This window comes from Suillus plorans, assembly GCF_016647745.1.
Source record: "Suillus plorans strain S12 chromosome Unknown HD556scaffold_15, whole genome shotgun sequence".
Lineage (NCBI taxonomy): Eukaryota > Fungi > Basidiomycota > Agaricomycetes > Boletales > Suillaceae > Suillus > Suillus plorans.
This window is the reverse complement of record NW_024537399.1, coordinates 96683-110421: the sequence shown is the minus strand read 5'-3', so window position 1 is coordinate 110421 and position 13739 is coordinate 96683. Positions and strand designations below refer to the sequence as shown.

The 13739-nt window shown below is 48.1% G+C and overlaps 4 protein-coding genes across 4 annotated transcripts; 3 read left to right on the top strand and 1 right to left on the bottom strand.

Annotated features, from left to right (window-relative positions):
- Window positions 1-5351: 5351 nt before the first annotated feature.
- HD556DRAFT_1464283 (uncharacterized protein) lies at window positions 5352-6348 on the top strand (the record flags this gene model as incomplete). Its single annotated transcript, XM_041308322.1, has 3 exons — window positions 5352-5605; window positions 5699-5762; window positions 5824-6348. 3 exons carry the CDS (start codon window positions 5352-5354, stop codon window positions 6106-6108), a joined length of 603 nt encoding a protein of 200 aa, XP_041162666.1. The 3' UTR covers window positions 6109-6348.
- On the bottom strand, window positions 6294-7823 carry HD556DRAFT_235787 (uncharacterized protein). Its single transcript, XM_041309977.1, has 4 exons — window positions 7302-7823; window positions 7231-7245; window positions 7068-7171; window positions 6294-7017 (listed from the first exon to the last, which is right to left on the bottom strand). The coding sequence occupies exons 1-4, from the start codon at window positions 7536-7538 to the stop codon at window positions 6480-6482; spliced, it is 894 nt and encodes a 297-aa protein (XP_041162665.1). The 5' UTR covers window positions 7539-7823; the 3' UTR covers window positions 6294-6479.
- A 567-nt stretch (window positions 7824-8390) lies between these two features.
- On the top strand, window positions 8391-9459 carry HD556DRAFT_1306335 (Chloroperoxidase; the record flags this gene model as incomplete). Its single annotated transcript, XM_041299900.1, has 4 exons — window positions 8391-8613; window positions 8685-8888; window positions 8940-9153; window positions 9207-9459. The coding sequence occupies 4 exons, from the start codon at window positions 8391-8393 to the stop codon at window positions 9457-9459; spliced, it is 894 nt and encodes a 297-aa protein (XP_041162664.1).
- Window positions 9460-10503: 1044 nt separating this feature from the next.
- HD556DRAFT_1354696 (amidase signature enzyme) lies at window positions 10504-12710 on the top strand. The gene is made up of 6 exons (XM_041302436.1): window positions 10504-10718; window positions 10784-11576; window positions 11628-11703; window positions 11759-11846; window positions 11895-12339; window positions 12399-12710. The coding sequence occupies exons 1-6, from the start codon at window positions 10684-10686 to the stop codon at window positions 12654-12656; spliced, it is 1695 nt and encodes a 564-aa protein (XP_041162663.1). The 5' UTR covers window positions 10504-10683; the 3' UTR covers window positions 12657-12710.
- Window positions 12711-13739: the final 1029 nt, after the last annotated feature.

Below are 13739 nucleotides of genomic sequence, written 5' to 3'. Positions count from 1 at the left end.
CGGATTCATCATGACGTTAACTTGTTATATGGATCGATAAACGACTCAGTCGTTTCAGAACGTTAATTTGACTACCACTCATAAATCGTTATTGAGTAGGGTTCTTTTTACCGCGTCGTTAGGCGCTGCTATAGCAGACGATAGGAGCCCCCCAACGACACGGTATGACATCAAATGTTTGAATAACTTACCGACCTACTCAATAAGGATTTTATTGTATTGATCCATAATAGTAATTGAATTCGTGGCAAGGGGTCGCATCGAATGTGGCCGGCGTAGCAGTGATCTGTCTGTTGTATGGAAGCGAGTGACACCATTATGACATCAAAAGGTAAAATACTTATCAGATACGCTGGAATTGTTTTATTAGGTTCCCAACGTCCCAAGGAAGAATACTTAAACGGCATCCTTTGGAGCTTGTGTGCTTCTCACTTCAGCATCGTCACAGATCAGACAGCGCAACAGATACAGATATACTCACCATCATGTTCACTCGCTTCTCTTCTGCTCCCCTCTATGTTCTGCTTGCCTTGATGGCCTTTGTTACTACAAGCTATGCTTCCCCAGGTGAGGCTGACTTCGCACAAAATCTAATACTGTTCACTCACATACGATGTGTAGCCACCGTTACGATACATAATGTAAGTGTCTGGTACCACCAATCCCCGTTATGTTATTAACCTCAAACATAATCACCCAGAACCACCCACGTGTAAGCCTTATGTCGAATTCATGGATTGGCATCGCGATATTAATTACTAATATTGCACACAGGACGCGACTACTACTGTCGCAGCGGTTGAGACTACAACTTTGTATGCCTAAGTAAGGCTTCAATGCTTCATATCAGACCTCGTCATATTGACCTCACATGTAGTGCATCCAGGTGCCTCGTGTAAGCCTTGCTTCGCCTCAAATCCAATTGACCTTGCGGTGTTAATTTTGTACACAGGCCGAAAGCTTTACAACTACGCAATGTTACCACGGCGTGAACTGACTTAGAATCTACTTCGTTCCTCGAAGTCAATAGTCGAATTCTTTTTTTTTCGTTCAAAAGTGAATCGTTTGGGGTCATTTGCATCTTTTCTTTCGTATACTATATGTGGTTGACGTGAGAGGTTACTAGTAGATTAAGATTTTATCAATTGAACTTGCGAATGTTTTATCTGGTTGTGGTCCTTCCATAGTATCGACAGTGTTGCATAACGTGCCACTCTCCTTTCATTGTGGAGTGTAAAGGTGTTATTATTTGAGTGATATGGCATAGTACAGGTGATGGTTATTACTGACGGGGCGTTTGTTTGAGAGTGGTGGTGGGAAGTCGAACTAACCGCACGTGATGACTGGTCGCTAAAGTTATGAGGGAACTTGATTCTTGAAGTACTCATACCCAATCGCACACTAATATTGTGCTCGCAAAACCAGTAGGCTCATCAACGGGTCCCTGCCGACAAAGTTCGGACCTTTCCTCTGATAGTGGGCAGGTACACTTGATTGTTCCGAAAGTCTTGACTCATTCGTTTGAATCAGCTCCAAGTCTTGTATGCCTCTGAACAGCTCTGAACAACCTCTTTGAAACACATCGCATCGCACAAGTTTCTCACCTAGACTCGCCATGGTTTACCAGAGGGTCAGTCCTGATTGAAAAAAAGGAAACGTCATCGCTCTGTACGTGCTTTCGGAGGAAGGATGGGGGATGGGTGTTGTTCTTGAGCCTCAAAAGTAGAAAAGTATAGAGCGGTCACGGCGGGAGGCATGGAATCCTCCGCCCAGAACGCTGACACTCACCCCAGCACACTAGTTCGCGAATACTGATCCGACCTCAGGTCTTTGTCGGTCCCCTCGAAAAACACGCCCAGATGGTCCCACCACCTGTGCCATTGCAAATTCATGTCACACCGAGCCACCAGCCTAATTGGAACGGCTACAAGAGAACTGTTCAGCTCACCATCAAATATCTCACCAGGTGATCTTGCACTGACACCAGCCAAAATTCTCGCATAGAGGCGATGGACATGAGCCTGAGAGCCTGAAGGACGTGATCAGAAGAATCATGACGCGTTTTCAAATTTCTACGCGATTTTGACGAGAAGCTGCTAACGACTCACTCAGGCGAACATCTTGGTGTTGAATACCCTGCAATTTGTGATGCTAGACAACGGAGGGATAAAGGCATCGTCTCCAAACGACAGAAGCGGAAGCGATGATGGGACAATAATAGTGAGGTTGAGACAGAAGACCCGGGACAGCAGATGCTCAAATTTCAAACTCAAGAGTGGCTTCAACGAAATTTGCGATCGCGGGAGGCTTTCAGCTTATGTAATTTAAGGCTTGGCCGCCGCCTGACTTAACAACGTACCGGCGTGTCCGATCTACCCTCTGCAAACACAAATTCCGGCGCGAGTCCAAAACTTCAAGACTTCGTTTGCGCGATCAAATTTCGTCCAACTCACACCCACACCCTCTCTGGTCCATCTTTATGCACGAACCTGTGAGACCCATATCCAAGTACTCCTTGGCAAATACCTCTCGTCCGAGTGTCACACTGTACAACGACGACACGGAACGAACCGAGGCCACTTTCAACAACAACACTGCCACTAGCATGCAGTGTAAGATAGGCGCTCGCGAATACAGCATGCAAAATCACCCCCATCGTCTTTTCTCGTCCTTGACTATTCATTTTACCCGTTATCGAGATCAGCCTCTACCTCATTGTCCAACCGTCTGAAAGCGTAGCGTCCTTTCTTGATCAGAGTTATGCTCAGCGAAGTCAGCGAGTCGAGCACATCAGCACAACGGAGAGGAGCACAAGGAGAAATGCTATTCAACCCACTAACACCTATTGTACCTCTTCTGGCGAGCGCAGATGGTCTTCCGTTATATGGTGCACAACACCATCAGGACGCACTTTGGGAAGGTCAGAAGTCACCTTATGATACCCACCAGCTTACTCAATCAGAAGCAGGGGGGAATGAAGCGCTTCCTCCTGTGTGGCAACAATTTAAGGCGTCCAATGGTAACACACTATATCAAGACGACACGCTTGTGATGGTCTCGTGGAATCGACCTTTACCAGGAGTGCGACTAGGTGAGGGATGAAATTGCGACACGGACTGACGAACTCACGGTTGAACATAGATGATCCTGAAGATCTCGTTGATCCCGGATGGGAATGGCACATCTCACCACTCGGTCGGTCGTACTTCGTCAACCACAATACTCAGATCACGTCGTGGAAGAAACCTAAGCCAGAACGTCGTGCAGGAAGCTTGATGCCGGAGTGCGTCATCGAGGGTCATTCCGACTGCATATGGAGCCTCGCCCACTTGGGTACTAGTGGCAATATAATGAGCGCTTCCTGGGATAGTTCAATTCGTCAGTGGAAAAGAGACGGAAAGCCAGTAGGAAAGCCTTCGAATCACGACGGGGAAGGGATAGTCTCGATGGCAGTATCTCCGGATGAAACAATGATCGTTTTTGGAAGTGTAGATGACAGACTGCGACTGTGGAATATAAAAAAGGGTAGCATGATCGGCGACCCATGGGAGGGGCACGACGCTGCAGTGACTTGCCTCGATTGGTCTCGCGATTCCTTGGAGATAGCAAGTGGATCGCAAGACGGCACCATACGACGTTGGAACCCGGATACTGGTCGACAAATAGTACCACTCATACAGACCAGTCACGGATGGGTCGGAGCCGTCAAATACTCTCCACAAGGCGACAAATTCATGAGCGGTGGGGACGATATAATTTGCGTGTGGTCAAGGGACGGCAAGCTGCTTATTGAGATCGAGGGACACGACAACGGAGTGACGTCATTGTGTTGGTCCAAGGATGGCGCACATATCTTTTCTGCCTCACTTGATAACACCATCCGAAAATGGCGGACTGTTGATGGACACGAACTCGTCGTTTTTCGGGGTCATACTCACGGCGTCGAATCCTTGTGTCTTACCCCTGATGAAAGCTATATTGTTAGCGGATCAAGGGACTACTCCATTCGCATCTGGGATCTCAAGAACAATCAGGCAGTCGGAGATCCACTCTTGCATGATGACGAACTCTGGGTTGTCGCCATGTCCCCCGATGGAAAATACATTGCCAGCGCTGGACCAGACAAAAAAATCTATGTATGGAGCCTTGAGGCGGCGCTCAAAGTTGTGGTACATATGTACTTTGGTGTTACGATGTCCTTTTCTAATAGTTTTGGTCGTTTAGGGTGCCGATGATGGGAACCCAAAGCTTCAGGCAAGTCTTCACCACTTCTCTTTCACACTACATCTCATTTTTTACCAGGGACGTCCAACCCGACCGAGAGTTGTGCGCCCACCAATCGTGAGCAACCCCACCTTTTCTCAGATGTCTCATTAGACCTTTGACGCCTGTCTTGCTCCTAATCAGCAGGCCAAAAAATATGGATTTGCAAGATACGTCAGTGTAATTTCTTGTTCTTGACCTTTTTTTGTCTGACACCAAGATATAGGGCAATGATTTCTTCAGCAACGACTCAGACCACGCGCCTCGTCGTACAGTTCCACATGCAAGCCCATCGTCCTTCATTCGTTGGCGTCGTTGGCTCGGTCCCAAGCATTTCGGCACACGACCTGTAACTGCGTCTCAACCACTAGAGCGACAGTCCCGACACTGGAATTTCAACTTCAAGTTGTTTTCTGGAGGACATTCCACGCGCATCATCGATGTACCTCTTGCTCAAGATGAAAATGTGAGTGGCTATCCTTTCCTCCTCTTTCCTCCCATTAAAACACATTGCAGAGAATTGGTATTGTCCCCGAGTCTGATGCGGAAGCGGCCGCAGCTATGCAACGCACGAATGGCAATGAAACCGACAATTTAATGCCATCAGGTCGGCCAGCCGGGGCACAAGCATCTCAAGTGCAACCAATTCAAACACAAGCACAAGGCCCAACTGGTGGAGCGCAAGACTTTGAGTATGTAGGAGTGAGCTGTTGCGGAATTTTCGTTGGTTGTCGTCGTCCTGCTTCACATCGGTCATGAGACAATTTAGAATCTGTGTCACTCGATGATTTTCTCTCTCCCCTTTCATCTGTGTTTACGCTTCATATATCTCACACATAGCTCGTTCCCTCCCATGTACGTGCGCATGGCATTATTATATTTGTCTAGATAACGCTATGCTATCATCGAAACGGAGGGACCGCATGAATGAAGCATGGAGCTGTTCACCAACTTGAACGTCAACAAGTTCAACTGCAGCCATCAATCGATGAGATCCAGAGGGTCTCCATCCTCTCCTCCATTCCTCAATCTCTCACCATGGTCCTCACGGAACAAGAACATCGTACTGCCGCATCCCGAACACTATTATGCCACCGAAAGTCCAAAACACGATGATGGCAAACCGTCATGGATTCAGTCTCGCACTTGGATTTTCATCATGGATACATTCGCATAGAGATACCGTACCACCTCAGCCCGCTCAAAGTTCAAGAGGCAAGACGAATCGTTGGGTTCACTATACCGCACTTGGGTTATGGAGAGATGCTTCGCAGGACCAAATTAAAGTCTTCGATACTAGTTCGAGGTTCATTCTAGTGGCTGATACAACACCACAGAAAAGGTACTACGAAGTGTGGTTTCGTCATAGTCGATGCGCATCGTTGAGGTGATGCGCGTGTAGCTGAGCAGGCAACACCATCCTGACGTCTCTCAGAGATCTCAAGATTCAACTTCTCCTGAAATTTTCAGAAAGGTTACCGAGGCTTATGCTGTGCTCGGTGCGCTTATTTATTTTTCACTCGGCCAACTATAGTATATTGGTTCTGAACATCATCGTAGACGGAAATACGATTAATACGAGCAACTGCATTCTGCTCTTATAATGGGACTGTGACATCAACGGGCGGGGAACTTGCCTCGTCTGAACCCCGGCCGGTTGATCCCACTTTCTGGGACCCACTCAAGTCAGGCTCATCGATGTTTTATCGTCCGCCTGTTGGATACTGGTCGACGATGAACAAGCTCACGCGAGATAGGGAATTGAAGGAAAGGGAGAAGGCAAAGTTCAAGTTGCAAGCTCAGGTAGCTTCGTCCTCTCCCCAGAAAGCCATGCCTTTCTCATGACGGACCGGAAGAAAATGAGGCTGACAGTGAAGTTCGGTTAAGCGAATTCCAACTGAAAGTAATCATCGTAGCATTCTCTGCGGTATTCGCAGTAGTGTTTGTGGATCGGGTCAAGGAGTTACTTGGGTATACCGGGTTGCAAGCATCGCAAGAACGAGAGTGACAGCTAGTGCATCACAGGGATGTATAGAAGACCTCACGTCACAATCTGCTAATACGGTAATACCTGTGCTGATGGATGGTAGATACCCGCGGGAGGGAAGTGGCGTAGATAGTCAGTCAATGTATGTATCAGGAAAGTACTGTTGTAGTATTGGGCTTCCAACTAGTCTTCTATGCGTTTCGACAAACTGATTACAAAATTCATTGATTCATGCATGCGCACTGCCCCACGGCGCACCCGCAAACTGGGCTATCACTAACATGAAAGTTAAAAGTCCAGACACCGCAAACACACGCCCTATAACACTCTCCGCTGCAGCTACGTCCTCGTCCGTTTGCGTTCTTTTCGGTCGTGGTTCTTCTTTAGCCATACTTTCATTGCTACCATCAGACGGGCCCGTTCCTGGTGAAGGATATGCAGACATACGACCGGTTGCTCGTTGGACGTGTGGGCTGGAAAATGGATTTGTGTGCGACCATGTATAGGACGTGCGTGAATGTGCACCGGGGGGAGGTTTATAATAGGTGTATTTGCCTGCTCGAGCATGCTCCCATGGGTGGTCATAAGCTGCGTTTGGGTCATGCGCATGGCTGGACTTGGGGTCACGGTGCTGATGCTGACGTGCATTATTTTGCCATGCATTGCGCGACCCTGATCGATTGGAGGGACGTGCTGTAGTAGCTTGTGGGTGGTGAGAGGATGGTTGCGACGGTGATGCGTGGCGGATACTACGATCGTACTCTCGCCTGCCATCAGGTTATCAGGTCAGTACATCGGCGAGCGCTTTCAGGCGTACCGCTTTCGATCGTCCACGAGCACTGCGTAAGCTTCACTCACTGCGTGAAATTTTCCCCGTGCTGTACTGTCCTGACTAACATCGGGATGATATTTCTTGCTGAGCTAAGAGTTAGCGAGGTTCATCAGTAGGCATCCTTTGCTACCAATGAAGGACGACTCACTTGGTAGAAATGTGTCTATCATGAGTTTTTGAGGGACAGATCCTTTAAAAATTCAAGAAAATGACCCATGCCTTTATTTGAGCCTTCGTCGCTGTGATTGGGACTCCAAGGGTCGCATAGTGATCGCGCAAGTGGGCTGCTCGTCGACACGTGGATGAGAAGCAGCGGACATTGCGGTGTCCTTTAAATCTCAGTGCTGAAGTCATGAAAGGGAGCTTATATGAGGTGGAAGCAAGCCCTGGCGTGCATCTTGCTGCTGTTGTCATGTTCGCTATCGAAGCCTGAAGCAAGAGAACGAGCACCGACATCACGTGACTCACATTCGATTTCAACAACGGGTGAAACACCCGTATCCCGAACACACATCGATCTTGTCGCTAGTTGATAACATATTATTTCACAAAAAAACATTTCGTATATATCGGTTACTCGTTGAGTCCGGACTTAGCTTCACTCAACGTCCGCGTCGTCGGTTACTCGTTGAGTCCGACGGACTCACTCGAGACGCTCAACATCAACTTGAATTTGATTTCGACAAAAATGGACTGCGCGGCTATTGTCTAGCGGTATCAGTATCGGACACTTCTTGCTACTTTGCTTGGTGAGGAGACCTGTCACTGTCATTCGAACTCAGGTGTCGCCAGGTTCCCAAAACTCCCAAAACACGAAACACTGCTGGGACCCCTTTAAAGATCCTCCCATGTGGTTTTCGTATGTGGTATGACAAGCATGCGCTCCGAGTCGGAAGGCTGCGTCAATATTCAAGCTATCAAACGCCCAAAATTACAATTTTAATCCTCCTTGGAACCGCCACGAACTCTGACATCTGAACGTTGGACCATTCATTCCTAGATCGGAGAAGTTCGATGAAGCCTATGCCACATTCGGACTTGAAAGTAATGTCTGTTAGACGCTATTGATCTCTCCTTTTGTCCGCCACCCTCCTACATCAGTCTCGGTCTATACTTGGGGGACATGGGACTCCACAGGCGTTTAGTACCGGGATACCTGAAAACCTTTTCCGTCGGCCCTGTGACACTACCGCTGACATTATACGGATTCCGTGTATACTTAAGCTCCTTTGAACCGTACCTATCCATCTCTCACTATCCCTGACTTATCACCTTCGACATACCTATCACTGACACAAGGAAAATCAAATGGGCCCCTTCTCCATCGCGTCCCGTCTTTCCCTCGATGTCGGTATCTTATTTTGGGATATCCTCCTCACCCTCTCCAATCTCATGAGGAGGAAGCGTTGCATCGGGTATGTCACCCCCGAGGGCCACCCAGGCTATGCGAAGTACTGGCCCGAGTATAGGCCTCCCAAGGAGACAGACTCCCGCTGCTCTTGCCCTGCACTCAATGCGATGGCCAACCATGGTGAGTGATTCTGCCAGTCTCGGCGCTTAAGCCTAGGTGGTAGTATTGGTGTTGACGATATTAAAACCCAGGTATCATCCCACGCAGTGGACGCAACGTCTCGTTTGTTGAGGTTGGCCATCATATTCGGGCGACATACAACTTCAGTCCTAGCTTCTGCTCATTTGTGCCGCGCTTTGCCGCTCGCATGCTTAAGAAAAAGTACAGCGAGGACTTATTTGATTTGGAAGAACTTGACCTACATAATGGTATTGAACACGACGGATCCCTCTTGCGTGAGTGATTTGACATGCCTGTTTGTGTATGTCGGAATAATTTGTCTTTAGGTTTTGATTCTGCTCTCGAACAGACACAATCAACAAAGCACGTACCTTTCATTGAAGAGTTACTTGCAGCAGCTACCGGCAAGGACAAAAAAGACAATACTGTCATCACCACCGAAGATCTCTCCAGGATACTCGGCAAGCGGCGTGTAGTCGCACGCGCAGTAAACAAGGAGTTCTCTCTCAGCCTTTTCCACAAGATCTTTGGGAGCGCAAAGTACATTACTATTGCATCATCCATTTTAAGCGCACTTTTGAACGTTCCGTTAGTGCCGCGACCCTAGTCACTATCTTTGGAGGCCGTGTGGACGACCTCCATAACTTCCTTCATGAAGAACGACTCCCAGAGGGCTGGGAGTCGCACATCCGCCAACCTCACGGAATAACTATGATGCAATTAAACAAGACCATACTAGGAATTGAGCTTCGCGTGCGTGAGCAGGATTGGGCAGAGGCCGCACGGGAGGCTGTAGAATGTCTTGAGGCTTCTGTTCGAAAATCCTCTCAGAAGCTACATACTTGAACGTGACATTGGGAACTCGTCTGACGTTGCCGACCTTATCTGCTCTCATTTATTTGATTGCGACACCCAGTACCCCTAACAATGATTATGATGAGTTTATTACCTTTGAATATACATTAATGTTCTTGGTCGTTTCACTCACAGTTGACAACAGAGATCACCCGTTGCATTGAATCTGATCGAAAAATAGTAAAGGTGCACGTTCCTCATGCACATATTCGAGAGATTGTTCTGACGCTTGAGATTGCGTGAACACCTTGAAGACTCGAACACGTCCTCAGTCACGAACCTGTCAACGACTGGCGAGCTCTGCAGTTGTCCCCTTGAATTTAGAAAGCTGCGCGCAAAGCAAGCTGTCGGGCTTGAGCCAAACATGAACAGATACAAGACTCGGAGTCGGAGAATATCTACTTGCAATTGAATTCGGTGTGCGCGAGCAGGATTGGCAAGCGTTGAACATGGAGCGTGTCCAGGGAAGGGATCATATTAAAAATCATCACTATGTCAGAGAGAAGGCGTAACTCTGACATGTATAACAAGACTAGTACTCGACATCACTCTCGTAGTAGTATACTGGTAGCACTCATACGTAATTCGGGAAAGCGTTTCGGAAGGAATTGTGACTCACCGTGACCGCATCAACTTTTCAGCTTGCGACATCGACACAACTTGTACTTGGAACATTTTCACCAAGGCATTTAGCATCTGTTACACGGACGGTGTTATTACTTCTGGTTTGAAGTTCTTGAAATACTACCCGCATGTTAATTTATTCTTGACCTGTATCCTGATTTTTGGCAGCCACGATCCTGTCAACAACGAGCGAGCTCTTATGCAGGTGCCTCAGGCCTAGGTTCCAGGAATTGAAGTTTCTCAGTGCAGATATAAGAAGAAACGACCACAGATTCCTTCAACGTCCTTCATCGGGGAGAATATTGCTTGCAAGTTATGGCAAAAGCGCCGATGTAATTATTACATCATTTTCACGTGTGTACAATTATGAGCTGATACTTATTAATACTTATTATGTTGATCTTGTGGTACAAGCTGTAATTGCATATAACATAATTCAATCCCGTGCCCATTCCATGCGAGTACGATAAGAACCAGCTGAGGCTCGTGAGCCTTCCTCACGGCTGCCAGTCTTCTCACACATCTGGACTCTGTTCCCCTCAACTGACGGGGGTTTCTGAGAGGTTTGCCATTAGTACAGGTTCAGGAAACATGTGGTTCTCTTATCTGTCGCACCGTCGTGCATGGTGAGCCTTTTATCATCATTGCTCGTTTCCTTAACAGACTCTGACGAGGTCCATAATCATACTAGTCGCGATAAGCAACGAGAGCGAGCAGAACGTATCGCATCCCTCAAACCCATCTACCACGAGCCTCTCACATCCCAGGACAAAGAGATTCTGTCTCGCTCAGTTTCGTCTCTGGTGGCTGCTGTGCAAACGTCATCTCTGTCTCCATCAGACATCCTCGTTGCCTACTCTAAGAAAGCCCTTCAAGCGCATGCTCAGACAAACTGTCTGACCGAGGTTATGATTGCATCTGCAGAGACTTGGGCTAGCACTGCAAACAAATCAGGTCCACTGGCAGGCGTCCCAGTCTCGCTCAAGGACATGGTAAGTGTGAAGGGTTGGGATTCCTCCATGGGATACTCAGCTCTTGTGGGCAAACCAATGGCCGCCGACGGCGCGTTGGTGAGGTTGCTGCGAGATGCAGGTGCCGTTCCATACGTCAAGACGAACGTTCCCATGACCATGCTCTCACTGGAGTCGACAAACGATGTTTTTGGTTCTACCGACAATCCCCACAAGAAGGGCTACACCTCAGGAGGATCATCTTCAGGTGAAGCTGTACTCCTTGCGCTCGGTGCAGCCAGACTCGCGATAGGCACAGATGTCGCGGGGAGCGTTCGAACTCCTGCGCATTTCTCTGGCGTCTATTCAATCAAATCAAGTATGTATAGATTCTTGAAGCAGGGCAGCGCGTCCAGTATGCCTGGCCAGGAGGGCGTTCCTGCAACACATAGCCCTATGACCAGAACGTTGGAAGATCTAGAGACATTCTGGCGTGCTGTGTTCCAAATGAAGCCTTGGAACTACGACTACTCGGTAAATAAAATCAGTGCTGTTAAGTTGCTGCATGGTAATGTGGTAATATAGGTCCTTAGAATTCCTTGGAGAGATGTCAAACTTCCAGAAGATCGCCCCATCAGGTGGGGTGTCCTGTGGGATGACGGTAAGCGGAACATCTCTATGGAGTTTAAGCTCAGCATATTCACATTCGCACAAAGGTGTTGTGACACCCTCGCCTGCCTGCGCGCGAGCATTGAAAACGGTCACTGCGATACTCGAGAAGAACGGCCACGAAGTTGTCACTCTGTAGGTCAAATTTCTTCTTTCCTGAAAACGTTTCCTATCCCACTTCAGGCAGTGCCCGAGCCCATACGAAGGTCTTCAAATTGCGTCACAGCTCCTCCTTGCTGATGGCGGCAAGACGACTTCCAAAAACCACCGTGCATTCGAGTCCAACGATGCTGGAATGATTTCAGCGTTCCGCGGCCTTCGTCTCCCCTACTTCGTCATGAAACTCTATGCTTGGTATTACCGCTACATACGCCACGATCCTATCTATGCTGGTCTGATCGACACTCATTACGAGAAGACCATGCCAGAATTTTATGCTTTAATTGCGCGAAGGGAGGACTATCGTTCTCGCTGGTTCAAAGTGTGGCGAGACGCAGAGGTCGAAGGCCGCCAGGGCGATGAAGGAGTTGACTTCATTCTTACTGTACCAAACAGTCTTCCTGCTGTTCCTCACGGAGGGATGAGGCATGGATGGAAAGCGTGTGGGTACACGTTCCTATTCAACCTGGTATGTTCTATTCTTCTTTAATGGCTCCGATCTGAAATTCACTCTGAATTTTTGAAAAGCTTGATTATAGTGCGGGTGTTATGCCAATCACGCATGTGGATGCGACGACTGATGTTCTCCCGCGTACTTTCCGTCCACGAAACGCCATCGAACGAAACTACTACAAGATGTATGATGCAAGCGCCATGGAAGGTCTCCCCGTTGGCGTGCAGATTGTAGGAAGACGGCTTGAAGAGGAGCGGGTCTTGGAGGGCATGAAACTGATCGAACGCCTATTGAAGGATGCAGGTGCTGGTTATGTCGGTTTGCCGCTGTAGAGAGGTGCTTGGGTGCCAACCTTGACATGTACATCATTCCATTTCATCTGTACAGAAATACATACAGCATTTTCGGAAAGAGGGACGCTAATGACAGGCAAAACATCTGAAATTTCTAGGCATGGATTTATGTAAATCGAACATGCTGAGCAGCTGAGGCTCCCCCTCTATTTCCGAGTTTCCGGTTTAAAAGACATCTTTCTTTTTGGGCAACAATATGATCCAGAGTCAAGAATCCGGGGTCCCAGAGTTATAGTATGACGCCACACGTCAACCATATCCACAACATTTCAAGCGACTGTGACAGCACACTGGATGCTGAACCCTTTCAGGGTCATCGAAAGTCCTTGTAGATATCATATCCAGTTGCCAGGTACTTACTAGAACCTAATATCTGGCTGATTTATAGCCAACTTGAATGATGCGGCGAATCGTGATATGACCCCCCTGACGCTATCATGATATCATAAACTTTTAGAGCGGTGAAATCACCTGCAGAATTGACTCCCCTACCAATGATAAGATTGACCGATGAAGGAGGCCAAAACCCCGAGGACCATTGCGCTTCAGCGACGTTTAGGCGGGCCACCTAAGCTTGTGGAGGCAACACAGGAATCCAGGCTAGCGTCATGTTAGGAAGGCATTGTTATGATCAGATCCGGGATGAAGAAAGAATGCGACTCTGTGATCGCATACCCGCGAGGAGTAGCCTAGCCGCCATGCAGACTGTGGAGACTGCCAAAGTATCATCAGATCAGCAGCTCGATTAACAACATCTGCACTTGACATGTTCGCGAAGAGGGCCACTCACTTTCTTGAACTCTTGATTGTATAGACTCGGAAGCCTTTTTACATCATGATGGACCTCGATGGTGTTGCGCCAGCTGCCAGCTTGAGTCGCAGGCTCGAGGTTTGCGCCATTCACCATTTTGACTATGGTGAACATCAAGGCCTAAGTGTCCAGTCTGGCGGTCTGGCTCAGGCTAGCCTATGAATCAAGCTGCAATGCGTGGGCTGTTGTGGTTAAGATCAAGCCGCCCTTCCGATATGGTCGTCGTAGTGACGTAATATGTAGTAAATCAG